The sequence below is a fragment of the Sminthopsis crassicaudata genome, chromosome 2 (genome assembly GCF_048593235.1).
Source record: "Sminthopsis crassicaudata isolate SCR6 chromosome 2, ASM4859323v1, whole genome shotgun sequence".
Lineage (NCBI taxonomy): Eukaryota > Metazoa > Chordata > Mammalia > Dasyuromorphia > Dasyuridae > Sminthopsis > Sminthopsis crassicaudata.
In genome coordinates, this window is record NC_133618.1 from 511,499,776 (window position 1) to 511,527,053 (window position 27,278).

General features: G+C 36.5%; 2 protein-coding genes across 5 annotated transcripts in view; both read right to left on the reverse strand.

Moving 5' to 3' along the window:
• SUPT16H (SPT16 homolog, facilitates chromatin remodeling subunit) overlaps nt 1-19,980 on the reverse strand; it is a 28,885-nt gene extending 8,905 nt beyond the window's left edge. Inside the window, exons 1-18 of the mRNA XM_074294201.1 lie at nt 19,791-19,980; nt 11,791-11,883; nt 11,306-11,476; nt 10,504-10,656; nt 9,813-9,959; nt 8,883-9,034; nt 8,362-8,534; nt 6,828-6,918; nt 5,849-5,922; nt 5,627-5,739; nt 4,383-4,448; nt 3,593-3,688; nt 3,389-3,504; nt 3,150-3,303; nt 1,315-1,442; nt 741-876; nt 499-625; nt 249-367 (exon numbers count right to left, since the gene is read on the reverse strand). Coding sequence (XP_074150302.1) covers nt 249-367; nt 499-625; nt 741-876; nt 1,315-1,442; nt 3,150-3,303; nt 3,389-3,504; nt 3,593-3,688; nt 4,383-4,448; nt 5,627-5,739; nt 5,849-5,922; nt 6,828-6,918; nt 8,362-8,534; nt 8,883-9,034; nt 9,813-9,959; nt 10,504-10,656; nt 11,306-11,476; nt 11,791-11,883; nt 19,791-19,856 — 2,175 coding nt within the window. The 5' untranslated portion in view covers nt 19,857-19,980. The remainder of the gene's footprint in view (nt 1-248; nt 368-498; nt 626-740; nt 877-1,314; nt 1,443-3,149; nt 3,304-3,388; nt 3,505-3,592; nt 3,689-4,382; nt 4,449-5,626; nt 5,740-5,848; nt 5,923-6,827; nt 6,919-8,361; nt 8,535-8,882; nt 9,035-9,812; nt 9,960-10,503; nt 10,657-11,305; nt 11,477-11,790; nt 11,884-19,790) is intronic.
• Nucleotides 19,981-21,234: 1,254 nt separating this feature from the next.
• Nucleotides 21,235-27,278, reverse strand: part of CHD8 (chromodomain helicase DNA binding protein 8) — a 58,102-nt gene continuing 52,058 nt past the window's right edge. For 3 of the 4 annotated variants that reach the window (XM_074294186.1, XM_074294184.1, XM_074294185.1), the window contains exons 35-38: nt 27,037-27,150; nt 26,680-26,859; nt 26,346-26,462; nt 21,235-22,249 (exon numbers count right to left, since the gene is read on the reverse strand). In XM_074294186.1, coding sequence (XP_074150287.1) covers nt 21,656-22,249; nt 26,346-26,462; nt 26,680-26,859; nt 27,037-27,150 — 1,005 coding nt within the window. In that variant the 3' untranslated portion in view covers nt 21,235-21,655. The remainder of the gene's footprint in view (nt 22,250-26,345; nt 26,463-26,679; nt 26,860-27,036; nt 27,151-27,278) is intronic. The other variant, XM_074294187.1, reaches the window with a different exon arrangement.

Consider the following 27,278-nt stretch of genomic DNA (forward strand, 5'->3'; position numbering starts at 1 on the left):
GTGAATGAAGAACAATATTTTATTTATCTAGTAGAATGGATTTCTAGAGGGGACCATGAAGGCATGTAAGAGGAATAGGTCTTTGGGGAGGTGGATTTGCTGTACAAAACTCAAAAGAGCAGAATTCAGATTTCACAGATAGAAAAAGGGGGGAAAAAAAGCTCCAGGGTATTCATATACTAGAGGAAAAAAAGACCCTTTCAAGAATCATGGCCTTCCCCCTTACTGTCCCCCTTCCCCAAGTATACCTTGAGGTGAAAGTGCAAGACAATAATCATTTCCCCATCACAGGGCTGGAACAAGGCATGCTTAATGTTATTGTAGAGAATATCTACTTTGTCCCCTCGAACTGATGTGAAACGGAAACCTGGGTGGAACAAAGAAACTGAGTGTCTAAAAATACTATTAAACTATATGGAATACTGCAATGCTTCAGAAAAACTGTAAAGAAACAATTTTTTTCCTTTATATCTGCCAGTGATTCAGAAAAATTCTTACCATTAACATGAGCTTCGAGAGAGCCTTGCATTCTCTTTTGAGCAATGTTGGGTCGGATATACAGATCCTTTAGTTTGGGATTACTCCGATTAAGATTAATAACTAGTGAGTCTTGTTTCACAATGCCCTGAAAAAACAATGAATGGGAATGCAATTACATATCTAAATGTCTCTAGGAAGTAATCAGTGTAATCTCTTTTATGCATATGTTCTGGTCATAGTCAAGTACTCCCAAGGCTCACCTCCTTTTCTTTTTCTTCTGCTTCCCGAGTCTTATAGCGCTTCTGAACTTCTTTTATAATTCGAAATGCGTTTTGAAGATTTAAAGCTGGTACTGTCTGTTCTCCTGGTGCCTTCATATTTGAAGCTCGATATGTGCTGTAGTAGAAGGGAAAAACAAATATGGTTTAACTTAGGAGAAAAGAATTATATTGAAGAATGAGAAGATGATGAGAAAGAACATATTCTCTATTTCTTTTGCTGTTCAAAAGGAGTATATTTAAAAATCATTAACCTAATCAAAGGGAAGATTAGATTAAGTTTTTTTCTTAACTCAGATACAGTACTCCAAATTTACCCCATTAAATTAACAATCTGTCTTGGTAGCCATCAATTTATTTAGAAGAGGGATCTTATCTCTAGTGGGACTAACTACTGACTACATGTCTATCTTTTCCCAGATAAACCATGCACATGATACTATAAATGAATCCTCTAAGAGGAGACATTGGGAGTTTGCTAGACAAGGAGGAACTCAGGAGAGAGGAATCACATTTCAGCCAGTAAAGTTGAGATAGATGGCATCCTGGGACTCACATTTCCTTGACAAATGTAGCCTCTGGATTGGGAAAAATGTTGCCTTCATTCCTGCCCAGAGCACTGCCTGGGCAATAAAAATTAATTCGCAAGTAGGTGTAATCTCCTTCCACAGACATACTGATATTCTGTTCAAAGAAAAGGAAGACAAAAAACACACAAAAGATTTTTTTCTATCTATACATCACTCTACCTCTCATTTTTCAGGCCATACTCCTACTTTCTCAAAACCCTTGTAATCTGGCTTTTAGTTCAACCAGTCAAAGAAATATTTTTCACAGCTCACTAATAATCTTAAAATCACAAAATCCAATGATCTTTCTTTAGTTTTTAACATCATTCACTTCACTGTGGCATCTGATATTATTGGTTACCTCTCTTCTAGTTCTTCTACTTCCCTGATGTACCATTAAAAAAAAAAAAACCAAATCTCTCATCAGTAACTTGTCCTTTCTTAGAACCTTAAAGTATGTGTTCTTCAAGATGGCAGGCCCCGATTCTTTTTTCTACACAAAAGGACCTCCTTTTTTGCCATCTCATTTATTACCATGTTTTCAATGATTATTTTTATATGAATCCCAAATCTTTGGGTCCTGAACACTGTTCTGAATCTTACATTCACATTTCCAGTTGCCCAGAGGTCATCTTCACTTAAGATGTTATTGGTACTTTAAGCTCTACAATATATCAAAAGATCTGTGATTGTATCACTTTGAGAACTTATTCCAGATCATAATTGCTCTGTGCCTAAAAGATTTTTGAGATATACACAGGTGATGAACTCTTTGAACTTAGCTAGATTAATAGTCTCAAATATTCTCCAAAGTCCTTAAAACTTACCATACTTTACCTGATGTATTATTGGTATAGCATTTGAGAACCAAGGGTCTTTTTTTCTTTTCAGAGGTTTCCTACATTACACTAGCTATCTACAATCCCAATTCCACTACTGATCGGCATGGGTGCCTTGGCTCACACAGCTTCTGACCTAGATAAATTTACCCATGTTTATAAATTTGGTGGCCTCAGTTCTCAGAAGGTAATTATACTCGTACCAGATTTAGTGTAGAAATCTGATGGGTTTAGCTCACTGTAGCTTATAAACTCTTGCTACTATGACTGATGCATTTTCATGTTAAAAGGAACTGGTTCTCTAAAACCTGTTTCCACTGACCTTTACTATTTCTTATGTTACCATCCTCCAGCACTACCGCAAGTAGTCTCCCAACAAGTCTTCAAACCATTTTGCCCATCAAATGGATGATTCACATCACTACCAAACGTCTTCCTTAGGCACAGATTCAGTAATATGCTCTTTAAACGTTCTCTAAATTTTACAGAATTAAAGTTCAAATTCAACTTCAAATGTAGTTTTTCACAACACAAGATGACTCTAATTTTTAGCCAAACTTTATATATGAAGCCAAATTAGATCATTTGTCTCCTTTCTGGTTTCACATTCTACTTACTAAACTCTGAATCAATTCTGAAGGTAGAGGCCATCTGCCTAATCAGAAAAGCCTGACTGGGTTACTCTACCTATGTAAAATTTATCTCCAGTCCCCTTTGCTTTTAGGTGTAGAAAATCCAGTTTTTATCACTGAACCAGGCAGACATATCTATTAATGAATAAATTCACCTGAAGCATTCATTTTTCTAGGAAGTGAAAATAGGGAGAGAAACAAAGAATAATAGGAGTACATAGCAAATAAAACTGGAAAAGTGCATTAAAGAAGATGAAGCTTCAAAGAAGGATAATGTGAAATGAGAATTATAATGACTAGAGACAAAGGAATTTTAGGTGAAAACTGGTCTAGCATATGGTAGTTAATTACCTTGATTGTGGCAATGTGAAATGGTGTTGCAATGCCAAAGACAGGCATTATTACAGTCTCATATTTCTTATCAATATAAATCTTCATTTCACGGATATGTGGTTCCTTTGGCATCAGAGATGGGTTCTTGTAAGATACATTAGATTTTCGAGCTCTAGAATGAGAACAATAAAAGTGAACAATAAGCCTTCTGAAGTGTTAGGGCTCAATCCATCTAGAGTCATCAGCAATCCTCTTACTTCTGAATTTGTTGTTCTCCTTTCTGCTCAGTTAAACGTCTTTTGGCTTCTTCATTGAGCTGTGTGGCCAATTCCTTTTGATGTGCTCGCCTCTTCTCCTCTGCAGTCATCTCATTCTAATGAAAGAAATAAACTCAAGTTATTAAAACAAGTAAAACATTCACAGGCAAAAGATGTGAACAATTTACAAAGCAGGAGACCTACTCGTGTTCTCTCAGTGAGCAAAGCTGCTCTTGAACCACGTCCCAAAAGGTCCTCAGCTTCATCTTTCTCCTCTTCTTCTTCTTCTTCATCCTCATTCTGTGGTAAAAAATAAGTGCATGCGTGTGTGCGCGCACAAACACACACACACACACACACACACACACACACAGAATTTTCTCACATTAGAATGTCTTTGAATAAAATAGTCCCTAAACTTATATACCTTGTTCCTCTTCTTCTGTCCTAGACATAGAAATATGGCTCATACAATCTACTTGATAGCAAAAATATTTTTACCTAATTATGTGACTTAGCAAACCAGTGGCAACTAAGGACTAAAAATTTCTAGGTACACAGCCAAACATTCAGTAATGTTTAGATTTGCCTATCTCCACAAAAGTAAATTCTCTTTTATGAAACTAGTCAAACAGAATGAGTTCCATCATTAATGCTTTTTAACCCAAGTGAGAATTGAGTTATAACTTGATTCAATATAATCTATGCATCTTAAAAGAGTTTTTGTCTCTTAAAATACCAAACTGAACTGAACAAAACTAATAGTGTAAATATTCTTCATATTTAAAAATAAAGTTTGTTAAACATGCTATTTTGAGAGAAGTAAGGAGTGAATTGCTTTCTGTATTGCTATTTTAAAAAAATTCCTATTTTTTAATAAACAATATACTATCTCTTACGAATACAAAACTTTAAGTGGACTGAAAATATATGGATTTCTCATGTGATATTCTACTGGAAAAATATTTATGACCATTTTCCTGAGCTTTTTTACCTTTAAGAAGATGCCCACATTCTTCACTTTTTTCTTGACAGAAGTAAGAACAACAGCTGGACCATCCTAGGACAAAGAACAAGAGTTAGACATTGCTAGAAACAAGGACAGCATTTTCTTTTTTTTAACTTCATATAAGTGATGCTTTGTACTTAAAAAGAGATGTTTCAATTGACATTTAAAAAATACTGGTTTTCCTTTTCTAGATATGGATTACCAAGAATGCAAGTTCACTTAGGGCAGGGGTTATTGTGTTTGTGAGTATATATCTGTAGTATCTAGTACACCAGGGATGTTTAATAAATGTTGGCTTTATTAACTATCTTAAATAGTATTTCTTAAAGCTAATTTATTCAATATTGATTCAAATCAAATCATTCCTATGATCTTAGTTATAAACATTTTTCCTTGGATGATGACCTAACAATTTTATTTTTAGATAATGATTATCATTTGGGACAGTAAAATAGGTTAATATGTGAAAAATGAAAGAACTGTGGGATACACAATGTCCATTTTGTGACTGACTTGTGGATCTAACTCATTTCTCTCCTATTCAATTCAACGAGAGGTCTCATCCAATTTCTGTCTTATGAGAAAACTATTTCATTGTTTGAAACGAGATTGAACCGGGGAAGCTACTACCTCTTGGTACCTCTTGGACTACCTGTTGCTCAGAGATAGATTATACTGACCAGATACCCAGTCAGATCCAAAGACTGATGCAAGGAGTTTTGTCACAATCATGTATTTCAGGTTAGTCAACCTCTAAGTCTTACCTGAAAACTGATCCCCTAGTGGTTAATAAATTTTCTCATTCCTTTGAATACAAACAGTTGGGGTGGGTACAGTGGGACATCTATTTTTTTTTTTTAAATTTTAAATTTTTAAATTTCAGGGAACTGCATTTACTCATTCTCACCCTTGCAATTTGAAAAATCCATAATCATCCCTCCAAATTCTAGAAATCAGATGATCCAATCTTGTATCCTGGTTTATAGCCTGTTAAATGGTTTCTTTTAATGCATAAAAATGTCTACATTTGGGGGTCTAATACCAACCTGAGATTTGATCTCGATTTGTTATACAATTAGGATGCATTGCTTAATAAAGCTAGAAGTTTGAAACTTGAAACTTTGTTTTCCCACTTATTTCAGATTTCACCTATCTCAAAAGACCTAACTATGGATGAAATTTGCTTCTAAAATTACAGAACACCAATAGTTTAAATGCCTAACACCTACCTCATCAACAAGAACTGTGTCACCAATGAAGAGGGCATAGGTTTTTTCTTCTGGTTTCTTTCCTTCCTTATTAGTCAGATCTGAGAATCCCATATTGATGCTAAAAACCATCCCTAAAAGAGCAAAAATGTAGATCAATGAAGAATAAATTTAATAGAGAAGAGGGAAGATGGGACAAAGGAAGATACTTTTAGAAAGAGTCATCATCTTGCCTTGCCTCACCTTTTTTCAACTTGTACTGATTTTTACTATTGATTACCAGAGATCCTTCTCGGAATTCAATTCCCATTGCAAACCTATTTAAAAAAAATGAAGTCAGAATTCAAAACAAGCTGAAAATATCTAAATATGGAATATTTGGCAAAGTAGAAAGGGCATGACTTAGATCTCACAACTCTTCCATGATATGGGTACTAAAAAAAATTCTTAGTTTTTTTATAGATAGAGAAGGAGCCACAAACATTACTATGTGTTTTGTCCACACTGGTCAATCAGTTATGAGTGGGATTAGGGTTCATAGCCTTTAAACTCTTCATGTTTAGTTCAATTACCAAAAAAATAAAAAAATAAATAAATAAAAAAAAAAAAATCTAAATTAGGCATGTTTTCCCCGCCTATAATCAAGCCCTCCCATTTTTTTTGCTCCCCAGTGCCCATCCATTCAAACATCTAAATTTTGCTATACTAGACCAAAAAATCAAAGCCAGGAGTGCTCGTGCTCTCTCTCTCTCGCTCTCTCTGTAACACCCACATACACCCACCCACACCCAATTTGCCTCTCAGAAACTGTTAGGGGTACACTACTAGAATGGCCATGAAGATAGGCTAAGCTCCACTTCACTCACCCATAACTAGGCCACACGATCCAGTTGTGACAAGCTGGTAACTGGATTTTCAAGCCCTGGCAGCCAACTGAGCCAGCACTTGGTACAGCCTGACACATTTCTTCTCATCTTTCAGAGGCCCAGGAAGAACAAGTATGTACCCTGGAATGGCTTTCATCTAAGAAGATTGCCTAGAATTTTTCAAAAGTAGAACTTAACTGAATATTTTCTATAGGGTACTGCTTAGAACACAGTGTGAAGGGCCCCCTGAAATTATTTCTGCTAGTCATAAATTGACCTAAAAGGATGTTTCTATTAGTTATTGCCCATAGAAGAGCTTTAATTCAAATATATTTGTGTCTTATAGAATCACTTACCCAAGATTTTTGGTGATTTTGTTGAGCAAGTCTGGTTTTTGTTTCTTGACCATATCCATAACAGCATTGTATACGTCACATAGTTTCACACCTATGATCAAAAAAAAAAAGCAAGTGAGAGAAGGGAAGACTAAGAACATAGAACTCACAAAACATTTCCGCCCGCCCCTTTCTAAAAATTACAATTAAAAAAAATTCCAAATTCAACAAATAATCAAATAAATTGAGAATTTCCATATATAAAAACATAAGTGGGGGGCAGCTAGGTGGCGCAGTGGATAGAGCACCAGCCCTGAAATCAGGAGGACCCGAGTTCAAATCTGGTCTCAGACACTTAACACTTCCTAGCTGTGTAACCCTGGGCAAATCACTTAACCCCAGCCTCAGGAAAAAACCAAAACCAAAACCAAAACCAAAAAACTTTGTTTTACCCACTTTTCAACCTCTAAGAGGGAGACTAAATACGGTTTGGGCTAGTAGGACTTAAATAGCAACTATCATATTAAACTATAAAATCTGAACATTGCAAAGTAAGATTTTTACAACCAGGACCCTACTATCTAGGTTGTAAATGAATGAGTGTTCTCTAGTTGGCTTCATGAAATGATGGCCCATGACATACTTTAAGCTATGATCATGGTCTTTATTGGTCACAGTACTATCCACTGCCAAAATACTTTCATGGTCACAGTACTATTTACTGCCAAGTTCAAATCTTATCAAACTTCCTAGCTGTGTGACTCTACACATGTTACTTGACCCAGTTTGGTTGAGTTCCCCACATTTGTATAATGGTTTAGAGAAGGAAACAGTACCCTCTTTAATATCTTTGCCAAGAAAAATCCAAATGGGGTTATGAAGAGTCACACATGACTAAAATGATTAAACAATAACAAAATGGTCTTTGCTAAGATTTTTTTCAAAGTCTTTCTTAGAAGAGTGAGATCAGGAGGCTTTAGCAATAATAGGTGAACAAAAAATTAGATAACTTCAGGTCTAAGTCACACAATAGCTATTTTCTGAATTATAATAGCACCTAGGTCAATCTTGGATCTATTCTGATTTGTTTCAGATATGAATGAAAAGGAGAATTTAAATGCTATAAATGCTCCATTTCTCCTTTGTACAAATCTTTCCAATATCCTAATTCCCTGAATTTTCATTACAAGAATCTGAAAGCTTAAACAAAGAGAAATGTAGTATTCATAGGACAGATTTAAAATTGCAAGTCAGCAGAAAACTAGTTAAGGGAAAAAGAAAGTGGTTTTCTGAGAGTGAAGCAAACAATTTTGAGGAAACTACAATGTGGGAATTAATCTGATACATACATCAAAACATGCTATTTCTACAAAAATGAAAAATATCTCAACTATACACAAAATAGAATTACAAGCATTTTAAATGTGTTCCGCAATATCCCAATTAATTAAAACCAGAAATTAGTTTGTCTATTAGATACTTAAGGATATGCAAAAAAGACACAGCTTATGTTTCTGTACATTTATTCTTAACCTATTTTTTGCAGAAACCTTACCATGTCTTAGCTCCTTTAGCAGCTCTTCCTGTAGCTGAAGCAGAAAATTATAATTCTCCTGGACTTCCTGGGGAGGATCTACCATTAGAGTTCGTACGAGATTGGAGCAGTAGGATTTGAAGCGAATACCCATGGCACAGGTGATGGCCCCAAAATGCATGTGGTTCTTGTCACTTCACACCCAAAGATAGAAAACCATGATATTATTGAAACCACCAAAATACTTAGTACCAATAGTAGGTAATACACAGAATGAGTATATTTCTTGGTTCTTCCTCAAAACAGAATGGTAAAAACACTAGTATAATTTATAGTGCTCTAGGGAAGTAGGAGACAGACTGACTGGAATCTACTTATTGATTCTAGCAATATGGAGATGAGAAGGCACTTATCCTGTAGTCCACTGTGAAATGAAAAGAACATAATTTCCTCAGAATGGGGTAGTTCATAAGCTATAGCTATGAGGGTACTAATTACTGTAATACTACTAAGTGACAGTGGTTGAAAGAATAACCGCTTACCTAACTACACTGAACTTGAGATTATAGTTGCCACCACTCTGGATGATGGGAGGATAGCACATCTCCACTGTAGAAGGGTCTGCTCCAGCTAAGTACTTCTTTTCTTCAATGGTCTTCTCCACAGACTCAGCCAATTTGCTGTGACGAACTTTCTATAAATATATTCAGAAAGGAGGCAACAATTATAGGGGTGTTCAGCTTATCTGATCTTTTATTATTTAGGAGTGTAGGGGGTTGTGAGCAACATGATATCTGATGATATACAAATCTCAAAAGATAACATAGCAGTTTTGTAACATTTTATGAGCTTAAATTCTGAAAATTTTTTTTAAATAGACTAAATATATATATATATATATATATATATATATATTTAAAAAGTTCTTGAAAGAAGTAACAATCACACTACTATCAAATGATCAGTTATATTTTAAAGAAATCTTATTACTCCAAACAAATGTACAACCACCCTCTACTCCTAGGGCTTACAGGATTTTAATGAACTTCACTTTGTTCTATAGCAGGGGTAGGGGACCTTTCCCCCCCCCAAGGATCATTTGGATATTTATAAGATCATTTATGGGCCATACAAAATTATCATTTTAAAAACTCAAAGAGTGAGAGACTGTGGTACCTAGCTTTCAGTTCTTCATCACCTGCAGTTGCCTTGGTAAGGCTAGACCAAATGATTCTCAGGCCTTATACAGCCCACAGGTTGCACGTTCCCTTCCTGTTCTATAGCATTAGAGAAATTCTAATAAAATAAAATAATTTTAAGTCTGATTTGGTAAGAGAAAGAATTGAGGGGAGGGGAGCAGAGAGAAATACGTATCTTAAAAAATTATAGCAAAATACCCTCCTTGACTATGTAAGATTTACTGCTCATTTACTTTAAAAAAGCATTTGATATGGTGTCTCTTCTTCAGTTACCTCATCTGCATCAACAATTTCCATGACTCTTTCTTTGAAAAATTTGTTGAAGACTTCAGAGGTGATATTAGCTGCTTTCTTCATTAGAGTAAGCTCTCCATCCTCTTTTACAGCTATGGTATATGCCACAACTGCACTGATATCAATCTATGGATAAAGGAATATGTAATCTGAAATAAGAGAACTATTAATGAGTTACAGCTAGATAATAAGATCTGTATTCTGATCTTACTTCTAGAGCTGGAAGGAGACAGAGACAGAGAACCTAGCATAGCTCCTTTTACACACTAAATGCTCAAATATTTGTTAAAAGAACCTAAATTGGGATTAATAGTAACAAAAAAAATCCACCCCCCCCAAAATCCCACAACTTTCTTTTGACTAGACAAATTTTAAAAAAAAATCTTTTTAACAAACCATAATAGGAAAATATGAAGAAATATGAAACATGAAGAAATGATCTATTTTATCTATAAAACATAAAACTTAAGGTGACTCTAGATACTAGTTCTAAGGAAGACCATCTTGATTTCTTGGCATTTCTAAGGTCCTCAAATACTAAACATCTCACTTCTTGAAAACTTTTTAAAAAAATGTGTATTCTTCTGCTTGAGAATGATTTACTTCTCTTACACTATTATCGAACCATTCTTAACCCCACTATTTCTGATTTTTCTATCAATTCTCTTACTTTCTCAAAGCCCTCTCTGTTAAGGCAGTCATTCCAACTCTTCATGAATTCTCCAGGAAATTTGTCTTTGCTGAATACCCCAATCTTCTTGCCACTCTTGCTCTCTTTAATGGCTTCAATCATTTTGTCGAAATTGCCTTTGTTACTCTCATTCTAATAGCACCAAAAAAAAAAAAAAAAAAAAAAAAAAAAAAAAAAAGGTGATGTTTATGTTAGAGGTTAGATCTCTCTAAACAATTCTTAGATATAATGTAGCATTTAGCTAAATCAAAGAATCAAACTCAGACTTGGCACCAACTTCTTTGCAGTAGGTTTGATATACCTAAACTAAAAGGGAAAGGAAAATAATGGCCCACCTTTCCTGATAACAGCTATGATTAAGCACAAATGAGTAATACTCAAGAAAGAAAATGATTAAGGACAGGAAGGCATTCAAAACTAAACAACAAAATAATTCTTTATTGAGAATACCAAGCTACCCAGAAAAGATATGTATAACTAAAATTAAACATGGATTCAAACAAGAAACAAAATAAAAACAAAAACCCCACCAACTCCCATGGAAAATGAGCATAGCATGCTATTGGATTTAGGAGGAGTTTGAAAGTCCAAGAAGAGAACTGTAATGATATCCTTCCTTCCTGCCAAATATTTATGATGGTCAGTCAGAATTTTATGCTACATCCTAATTCTGTTACTATGAATTCTTTCAAAAAATGATTATAAAATTTTTTATACCCAGGCATCACTGTCCCTATGTTAAATACTTAAATGTTTGCAATCAATTTTTTAATTTTCTTACTTTTTCTCGAACCAGCAGTGTAATGGCAGGAGCACCATTTGCATTTTCATTACCCTTGGTGTTGGCAATTTGTTTCAAGAACTCTACTTTTTTCTTGCTGGCCATGAAGAGAATCTTGTCGTCACAGAACACCATAATGGTATCAGTTAGCTCATAACCAAAGAGCCATGTCTATGGGAAAAAGAGAAGAGACAGGGTGAAAGGTCCCAATACTCATAGACAGAAATGAAAAACAATCAACAAAAAATGCTAACTGTATCCTAATATCATCGGGATTGGCTTTTGCTCAGAGGATATTTTTTTACCCTTGCTCTAAAGGATAACCATCAAAGCTAAAAAAACCAAGAGAACTATCCAAGACCACTTTTGATGGTATTCTTATCTTTCCCTCCCACTCTCCTCCCACTTTCTTATCTTTTCGTCTTCTCCCTCTGAATAAATTTTCACTCTGCCAATGGAAGGATTGAATGGCTCTGCCAACTTACCTGAAGGGCAGTAGATTTGGCATAAACGATTTCTTCATCAACACCTACTGAAACAACTATGGCATCAACATTGGCGTATTCATCCTCTCCTTTCTGAAACACAAAAAGCAGAGTATTTGGTCACTTCATTTTTTCCCCCCAACTGCACATTGCCAAAAGAATAAAAATTTAGATAACTGTCCACACAGGAGATAATCCCTCTTCTCCCTCTCTCCCCTGCCCATTTTGGGCCTCTGTTAAGCTTCTGTTATAATCATAGCTTCCAGATAACTTCTTGAAAGAAGGGAAAGATGTGGTGATTTCAAAGCCATTAAGACCCCCTTCTTTTATCTTTGTATCCATTCTAGAGAAGGAAGAAGAAAAGAAAATCTAAATGAGATTCTATCTTCCCAAATATCTTCTACTTCATTCTAAAGCTCCAGGTGCCAAAGTTGTTAGAGAATATGAAAACAAAAAAATCAAGCATTGAATGAGAAACTGAGATGGACAGCATAAAGTTCCATAGTACTTTTTGGATTATGACAAATGTAGTACCTAAAATAGAAAGCAATTAACAGATTTTTAATGGGACAACTTTTTCTTAAGGTTTTTTTTTTTTAAATGAAATAAGCCCTTACCTCAAACTCTTCTCTCCAGTTTAATCCACCTCACCTCTGATTTCAAAATACAATAAAATGAGAGGCAAAGATTCTTGTGACATACTGCATTATTTCAAATCACTCATTCTCTTCTTTTGCTTTGGTTCCATTTCTCAGATTTACCAGAGATTCTCCATGGATGGCTAATGACTCCCTCCTTACCTCTGTTTCATAGAATCCATCATTTCCTCAAGTTGTAGCTTAAGCACTACCTTCAACTTGAAATCTCTTCTGATCCCCCCAATTGCTATTCTTCCATCTATTCTGTGCTTATTCTGAATCTATGCACTAGTTAGCTCTCTGAGTAGGGATTGCTTTATTCTTTGTATCCCTGGTACCTAGCACAGGGCTTGGCAAAGAGCAGCCAATAAAATCTTGACAGATTTTTCATAAATATCTTACTATGCGTAATACTTTTATTTCCCACTACCTTTGTATATAATAAAATATTTATTTTCACATACTACTTACCACACTAAGATAACTACTGAGTTGTTTTGAGAACCTTCTTTTGGAATTTGGAAATAATTAAAAAACAAAGTCAAATGTATCACGTGAAGATTTATTCCTTTAATTTCAAGATAAATAGCAACTTCATCTTTATTTTTGGGAGGCAGCTGGGAGTAAGCAACTTGCCCAAGGTCACACAGTACATATATATATTTTTTTTCTGAGGCTGGGGTTAAGTGACTTGCCCAGGGTCACATAGCTAGGAAGTATTAAGTGTCTGAGACCAGATTTGAACTCGGGTCCTCCTGAATTCAGGGCTGGTGCTCTATCCACTGTGCCACCTAGCTGCCTCTACACAGTACATATTAAATATTGGAGATTGGGTTTGAACTCAGGACATCCTGTAAATGTCAATTAAAAAAAAAATCCACAAAAGTACAGTTAAATCCATCTATTTTAAAGGGCATTGGAAAATTATTTGGGATTTTCACGGATTTTTCATAGTACATACTTATAAAATACGGGATTGACAATGTAGGGAATAAGAACAAACCTTAGCAAATTGTTTATATCTTTATTAATAACCTATTTCTCATGAAGTTGCCATGAATCAGAGAATATGCTACAATCCCCAATGAGAACATTTAATTGTGTCTGATCCTTTCAAATGACTATCTTTGAATGTTTTTCTACAGAAAATACTGGAACAAAACTCTGGAATGAATTCAGACCCAGGAGAAAACTCACATCGTAATATCTAAGGTAGATAAATTTGTGATACAATGTCAACCACAAGAAATAGAGTAACATCTGACTATATCCTTGAATTAAGTGTAATTTAAACCTTACAAAAGAACACAATTATTTCCAGTTATACTGATTTCCTTTCTTTTCACATCAGTCACTTCTGGAAATATTCCTACCCAATAGAAGCTTCTCTTCTTCTTCTTCTTCTTTTTTTTTTAATTAAATAAACCTTTTATTTTTAAAACCTATGCATACAGTTTTTAACATTCACCCCTGCAAAATCTTGTGTTCCAAATTTTTTTCTTCCTCCACCCTGCAAGATGGCAAGTAAACATGTGCAATTCTTCTATACACATTTCCATAATTATCATGCTACACAAGAAAAATCAGGTCAAAAAGGGAAAAAAATGAGAAAGAAAACAAAATGCAAGCAAACAACAACCAAAAAAAAAAGTAAAAATATTATGTTGTGATCACTACTAAGTCTCCACAGTCTTCTCTCTGGGTGCAGATGGCTCTCTCCATCACAAGACCATTGGAACTGGCCTGAATTACCTCTGTTGAAAAGAGCCACATCCATCAGAATTCATCATTGTATAGTCTGCTGTGTACAATGTTCTCTTGATTCTACTTACTTCACTTAGCATCAGTTCATGTAAGTCTCTCCAGGCCTCTCTGAAATCATACTGCTGATGGTTTCTTATAGAACAACATTCTATAACATTCACATATTATAACTTATTCAACCGTTTTCTAATTAATGAGCATACGCTCAATTTCCAGTTTCTTGCCATTACAAAAAGGGCTGCCCCAAACATTTTTTGCACATTTGGATCTTTTCCTGAAACCTTTTTATGGTCTCTTTGGGAGACAGGCCCAATAGAAACACTGCAGGATCTAAGTTCCATATTCCTTTCTAACAAAGAAAACCAGTTAAATAAAAATGTCTGACAGTGACCAGGATTGAAAAGGAAAACAACACTCCATCCTAGTAGGTCCTACCCTTTACCCAGAGAAGAAACATGTTTCATTATCTGTTCAGTGGGATCAGTAAAATGGGATACATTTTAGAGTATGGTTGCCTTTTAATGATCCTTCCATTTATATTGCAATGAAAAGTGCATTGATGATCAGTTTAAGTACATATTATGTACAATGTACTGTCCAAGGTACTAGGAATACAAAGATACCCCTTTGCCCCCTAAAGAGGATACTGCTTGCAAAGAACTAACTTACCTTTTTTCCCCCGAGGCAATTGAGGTTAAGTGACTTGCCCAGGGTCACACAGATAGGAATTCAGGTCCTCCTGACTCCTGACTTCAGGGCTGGTGCTCTATCCACTGCACCACCTAGCTGTCCCTTGCAAAGAACTTTCAAAGAGTTTTTCATACATGTATATATGCTAAATTAAAGAGGATTTAAACTCAAGTAACAGATAAAAATCTCCATGCAACATATAAGAATGTAAGCTCTTTCAAGAGGAACCGTTTTTAATTACTTGTTAGCTTTTTTTAATCTTTAGTGCTATGAACATAGCAGGTACTTCATAAACTCTTGTGGACTGGATCTAATTATATTCAAATCAAAAACTTAGGACCGGATGAACTTGAAATACATAGCACTCCTTGCAAGTTATGTTTCTGGAAAATAAATTAAGTAAAAATTTTCTGACATGCTTAAATATGTAAAATTAAATAATCAAATTATTTGGCAACAAAATAATCAAATACATAACATTTTATTTATGAGAAAGGCATTACATAACCATCTTCTTTAGATTTCCTGTCCTTTTTTACAAATCAGAAGGTGTAACACCTTTATGAAGACCAAGGAAATTAGAAATTTCATTGGGGGAATGTTAAACAGTATCTGAGATTCTCAGAGATTTAGGATCATTTAATTTTTTTCTTTTGGAAAATGATCTAGGATTGTTAGTCAAGGTATTTAGATTGGATATTATGTAACCATTTTTCTCTCACAAAATGTTAATTTTAGAGGGAGGTGAAAAGTATATGTGATATAAAGACAAAAAACACCAAGAGAAACTGTTTCTAAAAACTGATTCAACATGTAGTTTGCAATCTTTTTTCTTAGGATCTTAGGTTTTTGTTGTCTACCCTACAAGAGCACTATTTCATCCCCCTCTGTTAGAATTAAGCTTTCTGAGGGCAAGAATTGTCTGGCTTTTATATTTATGAATTGTATTTGGCACATATTAATAATTTACATGTATTTCAGTAAATCTTACTTTTCTGCTTCATTGTGGTATTGTTTTTTGAAGATTATGGCAAAATTATAAGTAAGCTCTGATAAGTCCTATCAAGCAGGATATGTTAATCTGTGGGACTAGAGACAAAATATTGTGTCATCTGAATACCAGGATAACTAAAGGAAACTCATCAGCAACAGGATGGCCATCTGGTGCTAATTATTTTCTGCTCTGATAATTTTTTTTTCCCCCCTGAGAAAGGGTTTTGATGGTAATTTCCAACTATATTGGTAAAGTATCTAAATTAATGAAATCATAAATTTTCTATACTGAAGTAGGAAATCTCCTTGCAGCAAGTAAAGGCATTAAGAGATCACACTCATCTTCCTGTCGCACTTGAAACTAAGATATAGTCTTGAAATTGGCTAAGTAATGTAATAGCTCATGTAGTGTAATCCTAAAATATGGAGAAACTGACAATAAGAAGTCACTTGATTTAGTATAGGTTAGTCCCAAATGGGAACCAGAGAGTAGTTCCTTGTATATTTAGAAAAGTTACTCAGGCAAGAGTGGATAAAATACACATCTCATTTTTCCCCCTTTTCTAATTTGGATGGAACTATAAGTATAGAATACTACATATACTTTCTTTAAAATTTTTTTTTTATTATAGCTTTTTATTTACAAGATATATGCATGGGTAGTTTTTCAGCATTGACAATCGCAAAACCTTCTGTTTCAACTTTTCCCCTCCTTCCCCCCCACCCTTTCCCCAGATGGCAGGTTGACCAATACATGTTAAATATGTTAAAGTATAAATTAAAACACAATATATACTACATATACTTTCAGTTAGAACTGATGTATTGGGGGTTTGGAACTCTTTTAAAAAAACAAAAAACAAAAACAAAATGAAACACAAAAATCTCTTAGCATTTTGCCTGTTAATCAAGAACTACTCAGGGGCTTAATCCCACTCCTCACTGGCAAGGTAACTTTGACCTGTTTTGCTCCAACATGGGCTAGTTCAACCCACTTTAGGCAACCTAATGGGCCCCTGGCTCCTTGAGGGTTTACCCTATTGATGCCACATTTAGTGTGGACACCTGTCAGTGACTTTATTCACAGGAGCTCAGAACTCCTCAAGTTCTGAAGGCTGCATTCTTTATAGAAGAACTGCTGGTATGCACCGCTATGCTCATTTGCCCTTTCTTAAAAAACAGCAACAACTACAAAAACCTTTGATAGAAGAGTTGCTAAAGGGGTAGAGAAGGGATATTATTTAGGATAAAAGTGATGTAAGAATAAAATATATAAATAAAAGTAAGACTTTTTTTTTTTTTGCTGAGGCAACTGGGGTTAAGCGAATTGTCTAGGGTCACACAGCTAGGAAGCGTCTGAGGCCACATTTGAACTCAAGTTCTCCTGACTTTAGGACTGGTGTTCTATCCACTGCACCACCTAACTGCCCCTAAAGTAAGACTTTTTAAGTTGCTTGGTCTCCCACTGGGGTCCTGAGTAAATATTAAAAGCCATCATTAAGATCCAATCATACAATCAAACGAGAAGCCTGTTCAGCAGAAGCAAATTATAAGATGTCACTGAGCTCATTCCAGTTCACTTTTAGTCTCTAATACTTTCTGAAAATTTTAGACACTGTTTATAAGTTCAAGATTTGGAGTTTATACAAGAACTTCAAACTGCTATCACTCTCTGTCTTAACTCCTTAAAAAAAAATAGGGTGGAGAAAAACAACAAAAATAAACCAAAAAACAACAATCTTCCTAAATAAATGTGCACACCCAATAGTTTACAATTCATTTCACTACCACACTACCACCTACTCCAGGAAGTATTCCATTTTCTCTTCAATTGATAGCAACTTTCTCCCTCAGACCTTATAAAAAATTTAACTGTCCAACACACCAATCATATAATAATATGTATTAACATCTGTTACACCAGAAGCTCCTTGAAGGTTGAGATTTAAGCTTCCTATCTTCTACCAGGTCAAGTGTAGTTACCTACACATGTTGGACACGAATAAAAATATTTTGGATAAAATATATATAAACAAAAAGCTCTACAAATGGAAGATGAAGATATTTAAATATTAACTATTATAAAAATGTAGAATGTGTGCTCATACAGAAATCTAGTAATGAAACTGCAATTGGGCCAATATTTTAACAAATTAATATATTTTATATACAACTTAGATGCTGACATCCTATGGTGTCCTTGTTTTATCTAGCATTGAATGTGCTCCAAACTCTGGTGAATACCATTTATCATCCTCTTAAATTGTTACCAAGTAAATAGTGAAACAGTAAAAAGGAACTGTTACAACTTCAGAGAAACACAGGAAGATTTTAGGCTGAAACCTATATTTTACTGACTTAAAGACACTGATATTGATAATGAATATCCTTCCCTATGTCTTAATATGGATTTCTACCAACTTCCCAAATATGAAAGATTATGGTACATCTTATTTTAAATACTGAAGGTGAAGTTAAAACGACTGCTTCACAATTAGCACAATTAACAAGTTCAGTCAGCCAGAAAAAGTTATGGAAAATCAAACACCTACAAACTTATGTTAGAAACAACTTTCATATCAAATTTTGACCACAGTGAGGGGGAAAAAAGGTTAGCACTTGACAGTTTTAAATAATCAGTAAATAGCAGCTCCACAGATAAATGTGGATTTGTATAGTTCTTATATTAGGGATTTTTTCTTGCAATCTTAGAACAGCCATAAACATAAGTAAAAGAATCTGCTCAAGACTATTTTAGCAACTCAGTCATAAACTGAAAAAAAACAAAACAAAAAACTTTTATGCATATATTTTTCTCTTCTGCTGGCATGTGCTGTTTTGCCAACAATACATTTTCAAGATGCAATACAAATAAAAATATTTCATATTAAGGAATCTCATCACAAAGTAGACAAAATGTCTACAAAAATTTAATGGATCTAATAGTAAAATTTGAGTTATAAATTTAAATAGCACAATTTTTATTGGGGGTGGGGTAGTGCCACTGGCAGGGTAACACAATCTCTTATTCCTAAAATATGTGATAGTGAAGGGCAATTTCAAGATTTGGAGCTAGAATGCAAAGTCTTTTCTAAATCTTCATTGGTGACTGTTCTTGTTGGATATTTTGCTTATTGACCACAGGTCAGACCTCAGCTTTAACAATTTAAGAGTGTAAGAATTACAGCCACTAACGTCAAGTTTAACTTCATGTGTTTTAAAGCTAACAAAGACTCCCGATCCGAAATTATAAAGATTCATTAACAACAGCTTTTTCTTACCACGTGCCTCAGAAACACTAAAAGACAGAAAACACGAGCTTTTAAATGTTACACCGCCTTTGTTGTTATCAGCGATGCAGTGTTCTGTTACTGCCTTAGAAGCAGCTATACAGCACTAGCATTAGCAGAGATGAAAGAGAGGCGGGAGTTGATGGGGGCGGGGAAGGGTCCTCCAATTCTAAAAATCAACCCCCTAATAATAAATGTTTACTCCATTCCTAACTCCCCAGCCTTCCCATGTGAAGGTAGATGGGATTTTTGATAGGGCCTTAAGTGGAACTGTAGTCGTACTGGGAGTAGGATGTATGAATAATGCTGCAGGAAAGGTAGTGGAGGAAGCGATCACTGACTGGCAAGAGCTAGAGGGCGGGAAGCTACTGAGAGGATTATTATGCGTGACTCGGAATGGTCAGCGGGAAAGATGGTGGTGGCGGCAAGAGATGGCGAAGGTTGGGGGCTCCCTCCTCATCACCCAACGCCGCGAGGGCCCGATTGCGGTGAATGATAAGGGAATAGCAAAAGGACTGGAGTCTGAGGGAATCCCTCCGGGAAAGGAAAAAAGGGCGCCGAGGCAGAGGCATTATGGGATGGCGAAAAAGGCTCTCCCGAGGGATTATTATGAGCTCTTCCTTACCCTCCAGTTGCTATAGAGCCTTTTCACTCGCCGGTAATAAGCTTCTTTGTCCAGAGTCACCGCCATGGCCCTGGGGACAAGAGTCTTCTTTGGGCTCCGAGAATCACGCGAGGTCCCGGCTCCACCGCCCGCTCTCGGCCCCGGAATCCTGCACTCTCCTAGTGACCCGGAAGTAGACTCCGGGAAAAGGGGGGGCCTCCTTCCGCTTCCGAGATTCCAGATTTACAATTTTTTTTTGTTTGTTGGGGTAGGGGTACGTAGTTTAAATGCCAAATCAAGCCAAACCAAACCCACGAAATTCGCAGAGGGCAGAAAGCCCAGATTTTCGCGGGGTTTTCCAGTTAACTCCTTCACGGCCAAGCACGAGCACGCATCATCACGTGACTCGAGCGGAGACGCGCCCGTTACATCTACGCTCTTGCACGTGGTCTCAGACCTACTAGTGGGTAGTGGAGGGGGCCGGAACTCAGGAGAGCTGAGTAGCCACGTGAGCTCCGCCTCGCACGTGAGGGGTTAGCGCGCGTTCTGAGGTGGCAGCGCGCGGGCTCAAGAGGCCCTACCCCTATCGAGAGCAGGAGGCAGGAAACTGCGCTGTCTCTCCTGAGAATGTTGGAGAGATGTTGGAGAGCAGGAAACCGACTGGCTAACTAGGGATGGGAGTCCTCTGGGAGATGGGCCCTAGATCACTGTGTCCGCCGATGATGGTTTGGGAGAGCTTTTTAAGTGGGCCTCGATAGTGATTGACCTCCCATAGCAGCCCTTCAGGCCTTGGCCGGCTGGCCCCCCCGCAGTCCCCGAGGTGGCTTATGGTCTCAAACCTCCAAGGAGTCCAGGAGGATAAATACCCATCCCTTACCCACGTGCGGGTCTGGTACAGAAATCCTGGAGCCTCAAGCAGTGGCCAGGAGAAAGAGTGGGAAGGGGTAGGATAAGCTTTCAACCCGAGATAAACAGGCAGAAGATGAGACCACCTTGGTCCTAGGTTCATCTAGTTAGGGCATTGAAAAAATAAAACGGTACAATTTCCCAAAATAGAACAGGATGAAACCCAGTACAGAAAGAGGCCAGCCATGGAGTTGTTTCATCTTATTTCCAACTGGTTTAGTCCGAGTCATAGTACTAAGGATCTTGAAAGGAAGCAGGGGTACCTATAAATCTGTTTAAATTCCCATTAGGACCAGAGAGAACAAATACCAGGGCCATAAAAGCATGGAGAAATCGTTTGGTTCCACTTGTGAAATAATTTGTAATCTGGACAGACCAAACCACACTGCTGCCTTATTCACCTGCTATAAACTTGTTTCATTTCAAAGCCACAGTCATTGTTTAATTGATTTGTGAAGCACTGATTTTAAGTGGCTAATGTATGTCTAGAATGAGCACCCTTATCTCACTGAAATGAACATTTTACAGAGGAGCAAAGACAGCACTGGGGAAGAGTGGAAAAGGATTAACTTAAATTTATTAATGCCAAGGAGAAGGAAGGTAACAGTTCCTGACCCTCCAGCCTGTATCCACAGTTCCAGCAGGAACAGGCTCTGCCAGAGGCTGGGGCCAGCGCTATAGTCTGTTGTTAATGGAGGTGTCCAGGGAAGGGGTGAATGAGCACACCAGCTGCTCCAGTCTCCATTCCTTCCCCAGAAATGAGGAAGTGGTTATGTATTATTTGATGAGTTCCCCTGCCCACCCAATCCTCTCATGTTTGGGAGCAATTAGGTACAAGTTTTCTTTTACTTTTCCACCTCCCCAAGTCCTGGGTTTTCCCATCTCTCTCCTGCCCCTTTCTTTTTTCCACAGTCCAAGGGCCCAGAGTGAATGAAAAAAAATTCAACAGCCACTAAAGCAGTGGGGACCATGCTGGGACCTCAATCATCAGCATCTTCACTGGAGTCCGAGTTGGCTGGCATCATAGGGTCATCAATGAGTGAGAAGTCCCTTTCTGAGCTATCATAGCCCTGAGATAAGTCATCATCTTCTTCCTCATCATCTTCTTCATCATCTTCCTCCTCTTCCTCCTCTTCTTCCTCTTCAGGTTGCAGTGGTGGCAACCTGAGGGCTGTGCCTGCAGAGGTGGTAGTAGCTGGTGTGGAAGGGTAGTTAGAAGCTCTCAGGCCTGGGTGGTGGTGATGGTGGTGGTGATGGTGGTGGTGGTGATGTTGGTGATGAAGCATTGTACTGGAGTCTACATGAGAAGATGAAACTGTACCTCCCATCACAAATGGCACAAAAGGCAAAGATGTGGAGGTGGCACTGCTGTGACCTAGTGCTGACATAGGCTGTAGGCCACTGCTACCATGCTGGAAGGTATTATGTAAAGAAAGGGGTCCAGAACCCCCACCCTGCATCAGGGCCACCATCTTGGAGAGGTCTGGCCGTACCCTGCGGGCCCGCTTCTTGCTACTGTCAGGTGCAACTGGGCCTGGTAAGACCCTGTTGAACATAGTGTCAGGGAGATGACCCTGGGGAAAAAAGAGAGGAGGGAAAAGGGAGGGAGAAAAGGAGGAAAAACAAGTCAAAACATATTTCTTAGTTTTCAAAAGCTTTCTAACAACATACCTCAATAGTTCTGTCATCTTTTAGTATATTCCAACTACATGTATGTGTAAAGGGATGTTATGCCAATTATGTTAGCACAGTTAATTAGGCCAAGGTCAAAAATTTGATAGCTTTGAAAGCCAGCTAGATTTACTGTTTCATAAATTTACAGGGTACTTCCATCTTATCCAGCTACCCAGATCATAAACCTATATATTTTAGTTATGTAATTACAATGATCAAGTTTAGCTCCAAAGAAAAGGAAAAAAAAAAATGCACCTGCTTTCTTGATTGCAGAAGTAGAGGAAGATGAAAGTAGAAAACACACACACATATGTATAGAATTGGTTGATGTATTGATTAGTTTTGTTGAATAGCAACTTTTTTCCCTTTTTTTTATTTTTTGCTAAAAGGGATGACTCTCAAAAGGGGAGACAATAGAGATGTATTTGAGTAAAACCAAAATATATCAATAAAGATTAAAAACATGAGGGATCAAGCCAGAGTTTGCCTGGTTTACTATATAAGTAAATTCATATGACAATTAAAAGTACATGCATAATCACGGTAGGTTTTAATGTTTTCACATAAGGAGGAACACATTACTCAGATTTAACCATATTGCACATTAATGTACCAGAGATGGGTAAATTCAGACTACTGGTAACCACTTCTGAAGCACTGGATATAAATCTTGAGTTCAAATTCCAAATCTGATACTTTTTGTACAACTGTGGGGCAGATTAAGTGTTTGACATCTCTTGGCTTCTATTTTCTTCTCTTGAAAATGAGGGCATTGGATTAGCTGATCTCTAAATTCACTCATATGCTCTAGAATTCTATTTGTAAACTATTCATACTTTTCCTTGTCTTGGAAAACAGCACCTTAATGCTCTCACTCATAGGATGGAGATCTGACTATTCTGCAATATTCAGTTATAATGCAGTTTTAGAATAACAATACAATTGCTTATTCATATTTGATAATTGTGCCAGAGATTGTTTTTCACCACTTATAATTTACACTATTCATCCAAGGATATTGCTTTTTTAATGGCAGTAGTAAAAAGTGTGCCTGAGTTAAAGCTGAAAAGCCTGAAGCTACATCTTAAGATAAATGACAAGAGTGATACTTATAATTGGCACTCGGCCAGTTATATAGTAATCTATTTAACCATGTGTGTCTTTTCCCACAAAAGTCTTTGATAGCTATGCTGGGCAAATGTAAACTATGGCCAGGCCTCTATCAAGTTGCTAAAGCTTTTTCAGTAGAAATTGAGAAGCTAGCTGACTATTTTCTGAGGTCTAGGTAAATTTTCAATCAGGAAAGATTAATAACTAGGATGGCCAGAGGGTGATTTTTTTTTTTTTTTTTTTTTTTTTAGCCATCACAACTCTTAAAAACCATCTACTAGGCTCCAGAAGAGTTATGATCTATCTGTTTAGGTACAAAAAGGACCAATATTAGCAAAATCACAATCCTAAATGTTCTGATATAAATACAGGTGTATCAAAAGGCTTAGTGCAATTTTAAACTATTAAAAGCTTAACCTTGGGCACTTTATATAAAAATGCTACACATATACAAACACAAAAATTTTTTCTTTGTTTCTCGGAAACATGTTGATACCATCAGAGTGAGACTTCTTTAGTACTATGGAGGCTGAAAGATATTGAAAGATACTTAAAGAGTCTTCTATGAATATCTTCTCGTCAATAAATATGACTCTTTTTATAAGAGAAGTATACAATTTTTTTCATCTCTGGGCTTAAGTTTCTCCATCTTTAAAATGACAAAGATTTTTCACAACTTACATTTTAGATTCTATGATGTAGTTCTTGCCTATTGTTGACCTTATAGGTATATACAACTTAACCTCCATTCTCCCCCCAAAAGAAACTCCACCCCACCATATGTGTATATTCAGATTGGTAAAACAAGAATGATTATTCACTTTACAAAAAGAGTCCATCATAGAATACTTGGTAAGCTCTTCTAAGTCATTAAGGCTATGATTCATGCAAATTTAAGAGAGAAATTAATTCCATTAATAAAGTAAACATGTATAAATAACACAGTGGAGATAAATTTGGCAAAAAGTCTAAGTTGCAATTACCAGTTTAAAGTTTCAAAAAGGGGAAAAAAACTTCAGAAATTTGGACAGCTACCAGTCTTCTCCTCCCTTTATCTACCCTCAACACCCCCAAGACAATAGCACATCTACATGGAAAGGTAACAAAGAAACCCAATGACTCATGGTCCCTGGCCCAATCAAGATCTGAAGAATTGCTAGTTAATATCAACATGTTTAGAATTAATCATTTCCTTAAATCCTTCTAAAATTTCTAATGTATTTTTATTTTTTTAGTTAAAGTGAATTAAAGTGAACTTTCTCTTGAGGTTTCTGGGATTAGTTTAAAGACTGAACACTAGATAACATTAAAAGAAAATTGGGAACTACTATTGTACTTTTTTGAGGGTTTGTTTTTATTCAAATATAAAATGGAGATAGCAAGTTCCTGGGCTCAAGTTCCACCTGACTTTCACTGGGTAAATCCTCATTTGGTAAGATGTATTATTTCAATTTGATTGGTTATTCAACTAAAACTCTTCTAAGTTAATGTCATCTTAATTGTGGTCTTTCCGCAATATTCACCTCTCCATCTCTTATCGACTTTTGTTACCATTTACCAGTCTCCAGAAATAAAGTATGTGCTTAATAAGTGTTTACTGACTTCGGACTCTATCCTTTCTGGGTCTTCTTGATGACTCTATTCTGTTTCCCTTACTAGTCTGATTGTTCCTCAGTTTCCTTTGCTGATTTATTGCTCATATCTTCTAATCATAGGTGAATCCCAAGCCTCTATCTAGGACTGTTTTTTCTACTTTCTTTTGGTGTCCTTATATATTATCTATGGATTCAATGATCATTTCTATGCAGATGACTACCAAATTTACATATTCAGCTATGGTTTCTCTTCTGAGCACCAGTCTCATCTATGCCATTAAATATCTATGGACATCCTAAAGTAGATGTTTTGTAGGCATTTCAAACTCAACATACATCCAAAATAGAATTCATTACATATTTATATATGGCTCAACCCTTTTTCTAACTTTCCTATTTCTGCTCAGATGGGCATCATCATTCCTTCTAGCCATTCAAATCCACAATCTTGATTTTTCACTTTCCCTCACCATGTATATTTATTTGTGTTATTGATGTTACCTCCAAAATCCCTTTCTAACCTTTCCCCTTTTCTTCATTGAAATGGCCATTACTCTAGTTAAGGCCTCATTACTTTGTCTAGACTATTATTAGCCTCCAAATTAGTTTCCTTGGTGAAGTTTCTCCCCTCTTCAATCCATTCTTTACTTGTAGTAATGCAAAAATAATGCTGCATAAACAGAGGTTACAATGTTCCAGATCCATCTTATGTTTACAGTGAAATAAAACTCCTCTGATTAACATTTGAAGTCTTTCACAAACTGTCTTCTTCATTTTACACATTACACTATCTTCTGGTCCAGTCAAATTTCTTATAGTCTCTCTAACAGAAAAATTTCACATACCATCCCCATGCTCTGCCCAAGTGCTATATCCTACATGAGGTCTTTTCTGATGTTTCAGTTGCGAGTGTTTCTCCTTGAGCCCCAAATTACTTTGTATATACTTATGTGGGTAATTATGTTTTCTCTGATACATTATAAGTTCGTTGAAGGCTGAGACTGTTTCATTATTATCTTTATTTCCAGGGCTTGGCACATAGTAGATGTTGTTTGAATGAATAGTTGCAGAATTGCATTAGTATTGAGTTTTTCCTAACTAGGATCCCTAGAACAATGAAATCATAGGTCTGGACCAAAAAAGGAACAAGAAGAGGGGAGATACTTATCCTTAGAAAATTTGTGTTGAACAGATTATTAAATAAAACAGGAACTATGTTAATAAAGAAACTTGGAAACTTGGCCTAAAAAGAGTCCAGTGGGAAAACAGGCTATTACTAAATAGGTCTCACCTTCTTTCCATTCCGAGAATTGACTGTTTGCACTTGTTCTATTCCCAAACAACCCATCTCTGCCTTATTGGGTTTTTTACATCTGAGCCATTTCTGTTTTCGGTGATCTTCCATATACTGAAGCAGAAACATAGAGCCAATTATCTTAAAGGATCAAAGATTTCTCTAAAGTACTAGGAAGGGTGGCTCACAACTAGAAAGGAATAAGTAGAATAGTGCCACTAAGTGTCTTCCTCAAAAAAGGAATGAGGTTATATTAGGGAAAAATACAAATTTGTTTCTGGCATGCCTTATCTTTCTCATGCAGAGGGAATGATTTTAAATGGTCACTTACAGCGAGGAACCGAGGATCAACAGCAAATTCTGGATGACCTTGTAACCACATCTCCAGTTCAGCCCGACGAGGGGCATCTTCACCCACCAGCAAAGTGCCATCAACCTTATTGATGACAGGAATTCGGGCTTCCAAGTCTACATCAAGGTGATGAGGCTCTTCCATACACTCCACCTCCAGCTGCAAACTCAGAATCCAACTCATAAGTACATTTTCTTACTTGGAAGAAAGACAGTTGTATCCATAAAATAAAGAATTTATTTTATATGTTACCAAACCGTCCTCCACCTAATGCATTAGGAGAAATACCTAAGAGACCTCACTGTATTATCCAAGTAGAGTCCAAAGTCCACTCACCTCCACTAGCTTTTTTCGGCTCCCCTTCTTCTTATGGAATAACGGATGTCCATCTCCTAGCATTCCATTGGCCATCAACTTGTGCTTCTGGAATGTCAACTTCAGTCCTTCTTCCTAGGAGACACATTAGGCACCCATGACATAATATAGCACATGTCTTCAAACTAAACACTCAGCCCTGATGAAATTGAATTCTATATCACCCTATGTCTCAATAACTAAGAAAAGGGAAGCCACTTGAT